The sequence below is a fragment of the Misgurnus anguillicaudatus genome, chromosome 22, assembly GCF_027580225.2.
Source record: "Misgurnus anguillicaudatus chromosome 22, ASM2758022v2, whole genome shotgun sequence".
Lineage (NCBI taxonomy): Eukaryota > Metazoa > Chordata > Actinopteri > Cypriniformes > Cobitidae > Misgurnus > Misgurnus anguillicaudatus.
The window spans coordinates 50,969,722-50,984,924 of record NC_073358.2 but is presented as its reverse complement, the minus strand read 5'-3'; the positions used below and the strand labels follow the sequence as shown (position 1 = coordinate 50,984,924).

At 35.3% G+C, this 15,203-nt stretch overlaps 1 protein-coding gene across 2 annotated transcripts in view; it reads left to right on the top strand.

The window, feature by feature from the left end:
- fubp3 (far upstream element (FUSE) binding protein 3) overlaps positions 1–15,203 on the top strand; it is a 37,738-nt gene that overhangs the window by 17,824 nt on the left and 4,711 nt on the right. Inside the window, exons 6-16 of one of the 2 annotated variants that reach the window (XM_055198304.2) lie at positions 1,066–1,123; positions 1,799–1,961; positions 3,095–3,193; positions 3,475–3,576; positions 3,714–3,816; positions 7,790–7,890; positions 8,056–8,197; positions 12,035–12,195; positions 13,574–13,647; positions 13,763–13,839; positions 13,943–14,011. In XM_055198304.2, the coding sequence (XP_055054279.2) occupies positions 1,066–1,123; positions 1,799–1,961; positions 3,095–3,193; positions 3,475–3,576; positions 3,714–3,816; positions 7,790–7,890; positions 8,056–8,197; positions 12,035–12,195; positions 13,574–13,647; positions 13,763–13,839; positions 13,943–14,011 (1,149 nt within the window). The remainder of the gene's footprint in view (positions 1–1,065; positions 1,124–1,798; positions 1,962–3,094; positions 3,194–3,474; positions 3,577–3,713; positions 3,817–7,789; positions 7,891–8,055; positions 8,198–12,034; positions 12,196–13,573; positions 13,648–13,762; positions 13,840–13,942; positions 14,012–15,203) is intronic. The other variant, XM_055198305.2, reaches the window with a different exon arrangement.

The window sequence follows — 15,203 nt, the reverse complement described above, 5'->3', positions numbered from 1 at the left end:
AAAAATAATGAAGCTCACAGATAAGTCATTTGTTAATAATCCCACAATATTAAAAATATATATATAGTTTTTCATTTCAATTTCATTGCGACTTTAAACCTGTAACCAGCCCATGCCTACTTTACAAAAAGGTTGTATTTATTAGCATTAGTAAATGCATTAGCAAACAATGAACAATATAGTTATTCAGCATTTTAATTGGTCAGTTTTTCGTAATAGTTCATAATGTTAGTTCATTGTGCATTAACTAATGCTATTATTTAACTTTTGATTTAAAAAAATATATTAGTTAATGCTGAAATTAACATGAATTAAAATGAATAAATACAATATTGTTCATTGTTACTTCATGTTAGCTGCATATAAACAAATGTTAACAAATAAAACCTCATTGTAAAATGTTGCCAGAATGAATTTATAGCTTAGTATTTAGGCAAGGTTTTAGGACATTTATTAGTCACAAACCAATTTTGTTTTATCTTTGTCTGCTTTGTTTTTCTGTCTTCTGAATTAAAGGCTTGTTGAATCAGTAATGCTAGCGACAAATTCAGTTTGTTTCCCCGTGACTCTTTTGTTTTCGGCTGAATCCATTTGGCTTTAGAAACACAACAAATGTTGCGAGTTTGCTAATATTGATGTTATACTAAACTCAAATGATGTAAAGTGTGGTGACACCTGGCAAAGTCTTTTAAAGGAAGTTGCGTCATTGTGCCACCATGTTTGGAACAGCACATGCAAGAGCGTGTGCATCTTTAGCGGCTGACGATTGGCTCTTTTTACTAGAGCGGCTAAATTAACGGTTGGGATCTCCCCCATTCATAGCAATAGCAGTGATGCGTCTTTGGTAACATTAAATATCATTTAACCCGTTCTGGTGTGTAAAGGGTTAATATGACATCTGCCAGTCAGAGTTTAAGTTCATTGAAAAAATATCCTACAGCTGGAACACAGCCTAACTTTTGCACATCATTTATGTTGTTTGCTTGTTTGTTTGTTTGTGTTGTTAAATTTCTTTCTTGGGTTAAGAGTTAGTTTTCAGTTGTTGTTTGTCGTGTCATCCTACAGATAGCGGAGGAATGATGGACAGACCCTGCACATTGACTGGAACCCCAGAGAGTATCGAGTAAGCATTGACTACCCATAACCAACCGGTTTAACCCTATAAGGCCTGGGTATACTCCACTTTATACGCATATGCAACGGTCCCTGTACATTGCGTGTGACACAATTTCTGTACTGTACACACGCCACCATATTTTTGTAACCAAGCATACTTTGTACACGCAGTCCATGCATGCGCAGTATTTAGTATGTAGGTCATGAGAGTTATTGCAATTTGTCATATGCAATTTTTATATATATATATACTTTCATTTGAAGTGGATAGTGAAAGAAAAGGAACCAAGAAGTGTTCAGTGAGCTGTTCAAAATAGTGAGGATCCAAAAAGGCCATACATCCTTCACCATAACTTCAGATCGCATTGTTTTTTTGTGTGGCTCGCGATTTGAAGTTTTTGTTGTGCTGCTTTTTTAAATAAGCTAAAAGTATATTCATTTGGATGTATGGATGATAGAGATATGTGCTTTTTTTGGAGCTTCAACATTTTGGGAACCATATAAAAAGATAACATGATGGCATTTCAATATAACATTATTCGTTGGTAGCATTTAATCATCTAAACTATGGTCTGATTTATTTTGCAAAAACCCCACAATCTTATCACGAGTGTGACTTCAGCTCTCCGTTTCTTCATCTGCTTTCTGTCCTTCACGTTCTGTCTGTTGTTCTGTCCATCAGGCAGGCGAAGAGATTGTTGGGGCAGATAGTGGACCGGTGTCGAAACGGACCGGGCTTCCATAACCAGATGGATGGGAACAGCGCCATCCAGGAGATCTTGATCCCTGCCAGTAAAGTTGGTCTGGTCATTGGGAAAGGAGGCGACACCATCAAACAGCTTCAGGTTGGTGTTAGTCGTCCGCTGAACGGTGGTTAACACCGTACAATGCTCCCACGGGTCCTTGAAATCCTTTGTGAATCTGGGGGAAAACTGGGAAGTGTTTTTAAATATACATACATGGATACAGGTCATAGAAAGTGTTTGAATTTATTTTATAGATATAGATATGGATTAAAAAAATCTATATTCCCTGTGTAGTGGAGGATAATATCATAAAAATTCTAGACTTTTTAAGCACACGTGCTAAACTGTTCACTTTAAATGTTTCTGTGTGCAAATGTTGATTCATACAAAAATGCTTTTTTGCATAGTTGTATTTGACAAATAAAAACGTCTCGTTATGTATGTAACTCTTGTTCCCTGAGAAGGGAACTAGACGCAGCGTCTCCATTGCCATACTTCCTGCGTCCCTGTAATGCCGTCTTTGCCAATATTTCAGATAGCGATATGCTTCCTGGCTCCCGCGTCACCCTGTCTTTGTCGTTAAGCTTCACCATTGGTTAAATTTGATATACACACAACGCACATACCCCTGGAGGCGTCCCCAAAGTGTCATCGCAGTACGAGTTCCCTCGAGAGAAAACTGTAACAATGTAACCTTGCTCTCACTTCAATTGTTTCCCCATATTTAGTCCTTGAATTTTAGGGTTATTGGACCTGGAAAGTCCTTGAATTTGAAGTTAACTAAGGTGTGGGAACCCTGACCGTAACTGTACTGTAAGAATTGGGATTGAAATTTTGAGTTAGTGTGTGCCAGTTCTGGTGTGCTAAACTATGCCAATAACAGCACCAAATTGCATTGCAAAATGACTTGAAACACTCCCTGTCTGCGATTTGGTTGGAGAAACAAGTACTATATATAATGGTACGCTATTAAAAAAAATTTAACATATATAGTGCTTTAGAAAAATGCATATGTGCACGGGTGTGGAGTGTTTCTTTACAATGTAACATCGCCAACTACTGGCCTGGCATGTGCATTACAGCGTTTTAATAATTTTTGCGAATCCGTGTTCAACGCAGAATCTTATTTGATAACGTCTTGTATATGTGAAATTCTTCAAAAACGCATCAAGCCAGATTTTAATGATTATACGAATTTGATGAATTAATTCTGAATGAATGTTGTCTTTCAGGAGAGGACAGGCGTAAAAATGATTATGATTCAGGACGACCCGATGCCCACTGGATCTGATAAGCCCTTGAGAATCACAGGAGATCCTTATAAAGTTCAGGTTAGTCTCTGACATTACAATAATGCACACATCAAATTTGAGACCTGTATCTCTTTTATTGTCTTGCTTTAAGTTCATCGTAATGATGTTTGACTGCCTGTCACGTGCATCTGTAGCAGGGTTCATTACAAACTGAGCTTATAGAGACTTTTGTAATACAGTGAAGAAGCTCTGTAGCTTTAAGTTGTGTGTTGAGAGACATCCGATGTGAATGTATTTGACAATGGTAATGTTACGTTACCCATATGTTAATTACGTTGATTTGTGTCTGTTTATCGCAGCAAGCGCGAGAGCTGGTCGCAGAGATCATCAGGGATAAAGAGCAAGTGGATTTCAGAGGAGGCCGCAGCGACTTCGGCTCCAGGATGGGCAGCAGCATCGATGTAAGAACTTGTTTCATCACACCATAAATCATTTGGGCGAGGTTAAATATGAATTGTAATGAAAATGCATACTGTGTGTAAACAAGCGTGACAGTCAAGGTTTGCGGCTTGTTAAAGCAAAGTGTTTTTTCACCCAGGTTGCCGTGCCCAGGTTTGCCGTGGGTATCGTCATTGGCAGAAATGGGGAGATGATTAAAAAGATACAGAATGATGCTGTTGTCAGGATCCAGTTTAAACCAGGTCAGTGTGCGTGTGTTCACGCATACACCCTTCATCCGTCAGTTCTGTTTTATTGTATTTCGTTCGACACAGTACGTAACATACAGATGGACATACAGTATTTATTATTGTTGCAGCTTTAAATGTCTCTCGTGGTCTGAGGTATTACCTGTCCTTCGTTTTCGGATTATTATATTCTTTCAGCGAACCCCTGGTGGTTTGCGGGAGAATTGCAGGGGATTCGTGAGTTGATCAAAAAATAATCAATGAAATAGAAAATAGAAAATTTACAACAAATTATATATATATTTTATTTGTTTAATCTGCATGTCAGGTGACCATTACACAACACTGCAATATACAGGGTTCCCACGGGTCCTTGAAATCCTTGAAAGTTTGTGAATCTGGGGGGGAAAATTCTATGCCCTGGGAAGTTTTTGAAAATATACATACATAGATACAAGTCATTAAAAGTGCTAAAAATCCATATTATTCCCTGTGTATTGGAGGATAATATCATAAAAATTCTAGACTTTTTAAGCACACATGCTAAACTGTTCGCTTTAAATGCTTATATCTTCTGTATGCAAATCTTGATTCATACCAAAATGCTTTATTGCATAGTTGTGTTTGACACATGAAAACATCTCGGGTTACGTATGTAACTGTTGTTCCCTGAGAAGGGAACGAGACGCTGCGTCTCTCTTGCCATACTTCCTGCGTCCCTGTAACGCCGTCTTTGGCAATATTTCAGATAGCGATATACTTCCTGGCTCCCGCGTCACCCTGTCTTTGTCGTTAAGCCTTACCATTGGTTGAATTTGATATACACATTCAGACGCACTTACCCGTGGAGGCGTCCCCAAAGTGACATAGCGTGAGTTCCTTCGAAAGGGAACTGTAACAATGTATTTTTAAAGGTAACACGATGTAACCTTGCTCTCCCTTGAAATGTGTCCCCACATTTAGTCCTTGAATTTGAGGGTATTGGACCTGGAAAGTCCTTGAAAGGTCCTTGAATTTGAAGTTAACTAATGTGTGGGAACCCTGAATATATAAGAGAATTTATGCAAAATTGACTGATACAAATAATGGACCGATGAAGGCCAATAACAATTAATGCTAAAAATAACTATGTAAAATACTACTGATAAAAACGTAATTAAAAAAAGTTTTTGAAGCTAAACATGCAAATGTGCTACTTAAGGTCCCCCTATGATAAAAATCGATTTTATTTTTGTTTATATTTGAAAGATGTACTGTCGAATCACTTCTGTGGTACTATGATGTCACTCATTGATCCATCTGCGCAGTATCGTGTAAAATTGAACACGCTGAACATCTCCGTCTTTAATGCTAGCTTGCTCCGCCGTGCCTACAACACATCATGCCTGCAACAGTTGCGAATTTTTTTTTTTTTTATTGTAATATTGCACAATGTTTTGTGATTCATTATACTACTAGTTATTGAATTAAGTAATATTATTACTGTAACATGTTACTAGGAATACGTTACTGTCCAATCAGTCTGTAAATGAGGTGATGCTGGAGGTCTGATGGTAAACTAAAACTAATGTCATCTCAAAGCTGAGCAGTTTCATTTACAGGTGCGAGTGATGGTTTTAAACGCTTTGTTTCTTTAGGAGTAATGAAGGCTTCAGACTACTGTATAATAGAGATGAATTGCTTTGTGTCTTGATATATGTGCACTATACAGTGTGTGTGAGGTATTAAGCTTTATATAGGGAGAATGTTGTTTGAATAATTAATCAAATGCATCTTGATGTAGCTTCACTTTATCATCTCTTCTGATGATGTGTTTGTGTGTGTGTGTTGCAAGATGCAGTTTTATGTCGTAGTTGTGGTTAACTCACCCTTCTGTACTTTACAAAGCAGAAGATTCATTATTGTGTAGTTTAAAAGCATTGCACTGTTTGTATAGATTCATTGGTGTGTTGGTTTCAGGTGCGTGTTTTGGAAACTCTTACATCACACAAATCTTTTAATACAGAGATGAGTAAAGCGTTAAGGTCTTTACAACGGTTAATCCACCTTTCTCTCATGTGTGTTTACACTGCTCGTATGCAAATAACTGAATTTGAATCGAGTTTGAATGCAAAATTCAAGTTTGAATTAGAGTATTTTGTCAAAATGCAATGAAAGTCAATCAACTAACTTCTGTAAGTGTCATTTATAATGTTTATTTGTATTATGAAATACCCACATAGATCTGAGGTGTTTCCCAAAAATATTACATAATTTTAATATTAAATAATTTTTATTATATTTTAACTTTCATGTTGATCATGTGATGATAAAAGCTAATGTTTCAGAATGCTCAGATTTACTTTAGATGTCAATGTTTATCTTTTAGGTTTTCTGAAAAAAGTTTGTTGAAAATTTTGTAGTACTGCATTATAGCAAAAAAGAAATACTTTAACCTCTCGACGCGCACTAGCTCGGGTGCGGGATGACTTCATTTTTTTTACGCTTCTAACAATATCTATATAGCCTACTGTCTACAAACAATAATATTAACATTACTATACATCGTTTAAAAGGTCTACGGGTTTAGCATCAGTGTATGGTCTCTGTTTTGAGATACAGATGCTCTAGCATCATAAATATAGTATTTTGTTATAGAAGTTCAGATGACAACATGCAAAATATAAACGGGACTTCTTACTTTTGTGTTGATATAACGATCGCGAATCGAATCCAGTCTGTTTCAGATGTGTGAATAACTCTTTAAAACCATCTTATAGAATACCCCCAATGACCATTTTTGTCCACAAATGTGTATAATCCGTGAAATATATATATATATATATTTGTCCATTGTTTACATCAGATTTCGCATAATCTGAGGACTATTTACGTCTTACATTGTATATGAGATTACACTCGTGTTCAAACCCGCGTTCAAACTTTGTTTTAAAAAGTAGGCGGGAATATAATGCATAATATCCAAACAGCGCTGTCAAAAACCGTGATGTCATTTGACTTTCTCATTCCTCAAATGACTTCATGGAAAATATTGATAGACAGAACGTGTAGCCAATTAGGTAACGAATCCAACGATCTTTGCGACATTTTATTTTCTGGTCTGGAAACAGCAATTTTTTATGCTAAAATGAATATAAATAATAATAAGAATGAATGTGTATGCATGTAAACAAAAGACTTTTATTTTGGGGCTGACTGGCACTTAGAAAAGGCACTAGTCTTACAAAAACTCTCATTTTAGGCCTTATGACTTCAAACGTGAAACATAACTTCTTTAGACTTGTGGCTTTGAAATCATTGCATTTCTAGGTTTCACACGCATATTTATCATTAAGTATTAAAAAATATGTTATGCCAAAAAAATGTATTACAATGTACTTCAGCCTCTCTAACTTTTTTAATTTTTATCTTAAAATAATTTTGAAACTGGAAAATGAAACTCAAAGTGTCTTCTTTAGTTATGTTTATATTCTAAATGGTTTAGTAAAAACAACCCTTTTAGTGAATGCAGGTCTTTTCATGGTTTGGGCCAGAGCGGGGGTGCTTTTCAAGAGGTTAAACGTGGTGCATGTGACGTCACAGACCAACTAATCTGTAACGTAATTTGTTGATCACTATTTTCATAATTGATTATTAGCGATTTTATGGATTAGTTGTTGCAGCCCTAGAAAATATATTATTTATGCCCTGACATGTATGATATACGTCAAAATTAATGATTTTGTTTTATTTTTTTTGTAAAACGTTTTTTTTTTTTGTTTATCTGAATTGCAATTTCATAAATTTCTCATTCTGTCAATTCAACATCATTTGAGCTGTCACCAATTCAGTTCAGTTCCCGTCCTCATTCACTGAAAGATGGCAAATCTTAAATGCTGAATTTAGCCAGATGCTCTTGTTTAAAAAGTTTTAAAAGCAATTTCATTTGTCACGTCTGGTCTTCTCTCTTCTGCATCTTTACTCATAACTGTGTATGTGTGTGTTTTAGATGATGGTATCAGTCCAGACCGGATTGCTCAGGTGATGGGTCAACCCGACCGATGTCAGCACGCTGTACACCTCATCAATGAGCTGGTTAATACAGCACAGGTACATCTGCATCACTGATTCTGAAAAAAAAGTATAATTAATAATATGGTATATAACAAACTACTGCTGTAGTTGTGTGCATGATCTCCACTAGACTGAGTTTAGATTAAGAGAAAAATATTGTGTGGCTATCAGTGCGTAATCCCAGAATATGTTTTTTTCCAGGAGCGAGATGGTTTTGGAGGTCAGGTTGGATCAAGAGGTCGCGGTAGAGGTCGTGGGGATTGGACTATGGGCACACCTGGAGGATTACAGGAAGTCACCTACACAATACCTGCTGATAAATGTGGTCTGGTTATTGGAAAAGGTACGAATATGCCTTGATACATGTTCATCAAAACATCACCAAATAACAAAATTGGATTGCGCTGTATTGATGGGGAAAATGCAATAACCTGCTAGATAATGAGATGTGGTAATGCTTTAGATTTGTAAAAGACTATTTAAATTATAAAATGCATTTTAAAACCAAATTATATAACCAACATTCATGTTTCGCATATTTTTTGGTAAAAGAAAGCGTACATTTTTTGCTATCGGCAGTGATGTTTAAAGGTGCAGTGTGTAAATTTTAGCGGCATCTTGCAATTCGCATCCTCACCACTAGCTTCTCTACTGTTCACCCCTCGCTTTTGAAACGCATAGAGAAGCTACGATAGCCACCCCTGACAAACATGTCATCGTCGGAGACAACTTAGTAAAAAAAGTTTGTCTGTTAAGGGCTTGTGTAGAAACATGGCGGCACAAAAGGCGACTTCCATGTAAGTGGACCCTCGGTGTATGTAGATAAAAACGTCTCATTCTAAGGTAATAAAAACGTAACGGTTCATTATGAAAGGTCTTTATACACCCCTGATCATATAGTTTTGTATATAATTTTGCATTTCTGTCAAGAGATCCTTCTAAAAATTACACACTGCACCTTTAACTTCGATCTGGGAGTTTTAAACTTAATAATGGCACGGACCCCCAATTATGATGAACCTTATGTGAGGGACACCCATACTAAAATACATACCCATTTTTATATATATTTAAAAGTAACATTTAAACTCCGTTAGATAAATTGTAATTTTGATATTATAAAGACAGCATATTGTAGGGCCCTATGAAATCAGTTTTATTTTTTTCCAAATTACGTTTAATTTATTCTTAAATTCTGTTTTTATTTTTCTAAATTCTGGTTTTAATAGTTCAGTTAAATTTCAGTTATCAAAAAGCAAGTCTGAAAACATTAAACAAATAACATTTAGCAACAATTTATTGAAAGTTTCAATTAAAAATTACATATAGGCTTATATATTTTGGCTGTCACCATAACCACAACGTGCTGCAACCATGTTATAGACAAGCAACCAAATGTTTAGTTTTTTCTTTTAATCATAAGACTTTACTCATCGTTACTTTTTCAAGCATCTTTGTTAGATGTAAATATAGTTGGTTGCACGTTGTGGAAATTATGCCCTAATATTGTTTCCAAATAATTGGCTATATAGTAGATTTTTACCTTTTTATTTGTCTTTTTTCTTAGACATTTTCTAGGGTCCCCTTACCACCTTATGGGGGTCCCCGGACCCCAGTTTAAAAAAAACCCTACCCAAAAGCATTTAGTTGTGCATATGCATATAGCGATTTGACCATTTGAGGTATTTCGATACATCTTGCTGCCCTACACAAACCCATACTGGAGTAAGTAAGGCTCTTGGTTTAACAGGATAATTTATTTATCTTTCAAAAATATAGGTGGTAGTGCAATTTTGAACGTCATTGTCATACGGTCAACTGCTGTAGGTATTTTGGCAATGGGTTTTAAGCCCTGAATCTCTCATGATGCATGTGAATAGGGTTAAACATATAAGGCTGGGTGGTCTTAACACAATCCCTTGACTGAATCTGACACATCTGTCTCTTGTCTCTATCCTTTATAACTGAAGTGATGAATGGCTTTATGACCATTGACTCTGATGTTGTCGTTTCTGTGTCAGTCTGTCAGATAATTGGGTCATTCATTTATAAACTCTGAATAGATATGTAAAGTATTGCATTTGTGACCACATTATGTACACATTTTTGCTTAGGTCATCAGTTAGTAAAGTAGTAATTCAGGCAAAAATTAAAATGTAGTCATTTATTTACAAACCCTTATCTTATTCAAACCTCCATGACTTTCTTTATGATTCTGAACCCAAATATTTTTTTTATTTTTTGTTTTGGGATTGTGACCAGTTCTTCTCAAGTGTCATAAGTATGCAAAAGTCATTAAATAACTCAAATAATGGATTGTAAACCTATATGCCTTCAGGACACTTAAAATATACAACACAACTCTCACGGAGTCATTTATTGATGCTTTTGCATTCATTTTAAGCTTGAAGACGTGGTCACTATTTACTCCCCATTGTAACTAGAAAACTAGAAAGTTTTTCGTTTTTGTTAACATGGAAAGCCATTGGTGATTAAATGACATAAGGGTGAGTAAACAAAAACAAAACTTTTATTTTTTTGCATAAGCTCTAACTTTAAACAGTTCGTTTTAAGCAGTACACAATTCCTGCGCGTGCTGTTTGCTGTGAGTATTTTTAATGATAGAGAGCACAAACCATTAAAAAATTTGAGATAAAATAAAAGATACGCGACACAGCACATGATCATTTCAAATCCCTAGACGAATGCTCTTGTTATGTTAAATATAAAGTTTTATTTACATTGCGTTGTAAAATGTATAAAATTGTCTTGATACGTGCTTAATTCATAAAGAGAATGTATTAACACAAGCTTCTGCTATAATATATAACACTATAAACAAAAATATGTAATTTTATATATATATATATATATAATATTTTAAAAGAAACATTTAAACTCTGTTAGATAAAATAGTAATTTTGACATTATAAAGACAGCATATTGTAGGGCCCTATGAAATCCGTTTTATTTTTTCCAAATTCCGTATAATATTTTCCAAATTCAGTATTTTTTTCTGTTGTCCTTTTTTTTTCTGGTTTTAATGGTTAAGTTTAATTTCAGTTATTTAAAAGCCTATCTTATTAACTGAAAACATTTAACAAATACAATTTAACAACAATTTATTGAAAGTTTTAATTAAAAATGACATATAGGCTGATATATTTTGGCTGTCACCATAACCTTTACTAGATGAATGCTCTTGTTATGTTTAATATAAAGTTATATTTACATTGTGCTGTAAAAATTAAAAAAATTGTCTTGATACGTGCTAAATTCATAATGAGAATGTATTAACACAAGCTTCTGCTATATTATATAACGCTATAAACAATAATACATGTAATTATATACAAAATATAATTCTAGCTTGACATGCACGTTATTGGAGTCGTGTTGGTCCAGTTTAATTCAGTGGACTCATTTTTGGTGTATTCGTTTTAGATAGCCTTAAGAAATTATTTGAGATGCAATTTTGTAATATTTACAGCTTAAATTCTCTTAATATCTTTTTAAAAACATTTAAAATCTTCACACAGATTTTTCCAAAAAAAATTCTGTCTGGCCCTGGTTATTACGACACACATGTAACATGTTAAAGCTTAATGTAAATGAAATGCATTTTGTCAAAACCATTCACAAAAATAAAACATCGATATTCTGAATGCTAACGAATAAACTAAAGTGCAGTTGGTATTGAAGGCATTTTCTCAAACTAAATCATACGGTTAAACTAACAGCCCTTCTGGTGTTTAAGATGCAAATTTCATTGTTAAACAGGTTTGTTAGACCTGCGGTAAACTGCTGTCTCCTGACTTTAACTAAATCAGTTCTCTGTACGCTTCAGTGAGAGTCTGTCAGACTCAATGTTCGGGGTCTTGGAGCTCATAATGGCTTCATTAATGCAGAAGTTACATTTGTTTGACAATAGCTTAATGGTTCGAGCTCAGTCAATTGGCCGTGGCGCAGCGTCAAAGGAGCGTTTTAGATAAGCATTTTTAGCCCAGGTCAACCGGGGTCATACCGCCCTGAAGTGTCTCACACAGGCAAACAAACGCGTGGGGTTGATGTTCGGACGTACCCGAGTTTCCCTTTACAAGGGGGTTTAAGGAGGCGAGCAGCTTGCAAATTTCTCACACAATGTTTTACTAATGTGTGGACTCCTTTGCGTTCTGCTCAGGTGGTGAAACCATTAAGAACATCAACCAACAGTCTGGAGCTCACGTGGAGCTTCAGAGAAATCCTCCACCGAGCACCGACCCCAATGTCCGTATATTCTCCATCCGGGGATCTCCTCAGCAGATCGAGATGGCCAGACAACTGATAGATGAGAAGATCGGGGTCAGTGAACTGCATTGACAAGCCTTTCTTATTTATGTGTAAGTGCGTTAAAGGTCACCTAATATGTGACGTTTCAGTTCCAAATACCCTATAGATCATTTATTATACCGAGGGTTTCCTGGGGTACCCCTGATATTTTAAGTAAATATTACAATAATTTAATAGTTAGTTATTATAATTACCCATCTGGTAATTTTCTATTATTGGTACATAAAGCGTTTCGGCCCATTTGCTTTTTTTTTTTTTTTTTGCATTTTCATTTAATAGTAATGACATTCAGATTAAATAAATAAAATATTTTTGTTACCAAGGTTTTTATTTTTTACATTTAATTTAATTTTTAAAAATTATTTACATTTTATAATTTAATTGTAATTCTTTTTTATTAACTCATGAATCCCCTGCAATTTCTTTGCGAACCACAAGGGGTGCTGTTTTTGTGTCTCTTTAAATGCAAATGAGCTGCTGTTTCTCTTCTTGTTTACTGATATTTATACAAAAAATAGATTTTAATAAGACAATCACCTTATCTAATATGTGAAGTTTCAGGTCCAAATACCCTATATATCATTTATTATACCGGGGGTTTCCAAACTATTTTGTCAGCCGAACCCTCTTGAACTTTTATTGATATTAAAGTACCTCTGATATTTTAAGTAAAGTTCATAAGTTATTATAGTTACCCATTATTGGAGTTTAATCTGGTAACTTTCTATTATTGGTACATAAAACGTTTCGGCCCATTTGCTGTTTTTTTTTTGCATTTTTATTTAATGATGACATTCCGATTAAATAAATAAAATATTTTTGTTACTAAGGTTTTTATTTATTTATTGCATTTTTATTTAATAGTAGACATTCAGATTAAATAAAATATTTTTGTTACTAAGGTTTTTTATATATAATTTAGTTTTTAAAAATTATTTACATTTTATTATTTAATTGTTTTTGTTTTTATTAACTCATGAATCCCCTGCGATTTTTTTGCGAACCACAAGGGGTGCTGTTTTTGTGTCTTTTTAAATGCAATTTAAATGTTATTTATACAAAAATTAGATTTTAATAAGACATTCACTTTACTTTATTGTTCATAATGAAAGTGCAATAAAAAAATATGTAAAGAAGATTTAAATAGAAATGATGTCCTAAATGTGGTGGTTTGACTGTTGTGGGTGGGACCTGCGCAAAGTGACATCAGTTTGTCCCATTAAAATGTCTGCTTTCTTGGACATAGTAGGTTTTTGTCCTCAAGTTGCACATATATTTGTGGCGGCCATCTTTTTTCCTCGGTCGTAACGGATGAACTTTCAGATCTATTTGAACAGTCCTTGTTTTATTAATTCAATGATTATTTGGTTTTGCTCTTCTCCTCATGTAGGCTACTGGTATGGGAGGAAATGGCAGTTTTGGGCTCAGTCCTTTTACCCAAGGACCAGCTACTCCTCATCAGAAGTAAACACTCATCTGTATATCAAATATAACATGCATGTCAATTAATCCACAGGATTGATTCTCATTTGGGATGGAAAAGCTTGTCGGCTCATCGTTGTTGTGTTTTGTGTGTTAGCGGTCCGCAGACTTTCATGACCGGAGGATGGGGAACCACATACCAACCATGGCAGTCCCACGGCCAACAGGACCCCAGTAAGTACTGTAGATCTTCGTCTTGTGTCATCTTCAGATGTCACTGCCTTTCTCCTGAACACGGTTGCGCTCCATCAGTTTCATTTAATTTTGGTGATTTCAGGTCACAATGGATCCCAGACCGGTCAGCTGGACTACTCCAAAGCTTGGGAACAGTATTATAAAAAGCTAGGCAAGTGCCTTTGACATGAGGGAATTCGGTAGTGTTTCTCGAGGTTTGGGTAAGCAAAGAATGCATCCTTACCCAAACCGTAGCTCTTGTTAAAGTCCAGGGCCCGGTTGCACAAAGCACCCCAAGTTTTTTCCTTAAGTGTGACACTTAAGGGGTAAATTCCCCTTAACTTCTGTAAGATAATAATTAAAGAGTTTTGCATATAATCCCTTAAACGGTTCTCTTAGGTAAGGGTAATCTTTAAGTGTTTCAAGACAGTGACCCAGGTTTGTTGTTATAAAATACTATCGTTGCCATGGAGACACAACAGAAAAAACTTAAGGGTTTTTCTGCAACACCCTTAAGTTTAAAGGATACAACTTAAGGGAAAATTACACTTAAGGTGCTTTATGCAACCGGGCCCAGAGCTTTTTGGTAGTAGGTAGGCAAGCCATGATGCTTAACATTTTGGCTGGGTGGAAAAGGGTTTTATTTGAACTCGAATTGAGTTTTCGGTGACTCAAGCAAACTTGATTTAGTATTAGTTGTCACAGTGGTTGGAGTCTGTAAGAGTCCCTAGATTCAGGTTGAAGGTCCAAACATTTCTTGTGGAAGTCTCTTTATAGGTTGACATTTCGGATGCATTTTGGACCGGAAGCAAGTGGGGGTGTTTTGTTGGTCATTCTTGGATATTTTAAGTTTTTATTTAGACAGAAATCTGTTCTTCCAGCTCATACATGCTGTTCAAAAGTTGTTTGCAGCTTTTTGGTGAACCAAACGGTAAATAGTCGGAAGTTTTGGCCTGTTGGATATATTGAATAAATGCATAATTAATTTTCTAAGGTCCATCATATCTCTCTCTGCTCTTTTAAATGGACTTAGATGTTGTTTTTCTTCAAAGTCTGTCCAATCTGTGTCTTGAAAAACAGATTTTAGTTGTTTGACTCACTTTAGAAAGACCTTCACAAGTCACTGAAGAAAATGTCAGCAAGTGAACAAGAAACCAAGCGGGACCCAGAGTTCATTTTTAAATCTACAACATTTTTCAAAAGGTCAAAAACACCAAATGCAAATTAATGCAAAAACAAGAATAGACGCGAGTTTGCGCGGGAAGACGCAAATTGACTGACACAATTGTTGCGACTGTGTGATACACGTCTCAATCTTGCAAGTAAAAAAATTTCAACTCAAGCATGAAATTTACGTGAGTTTT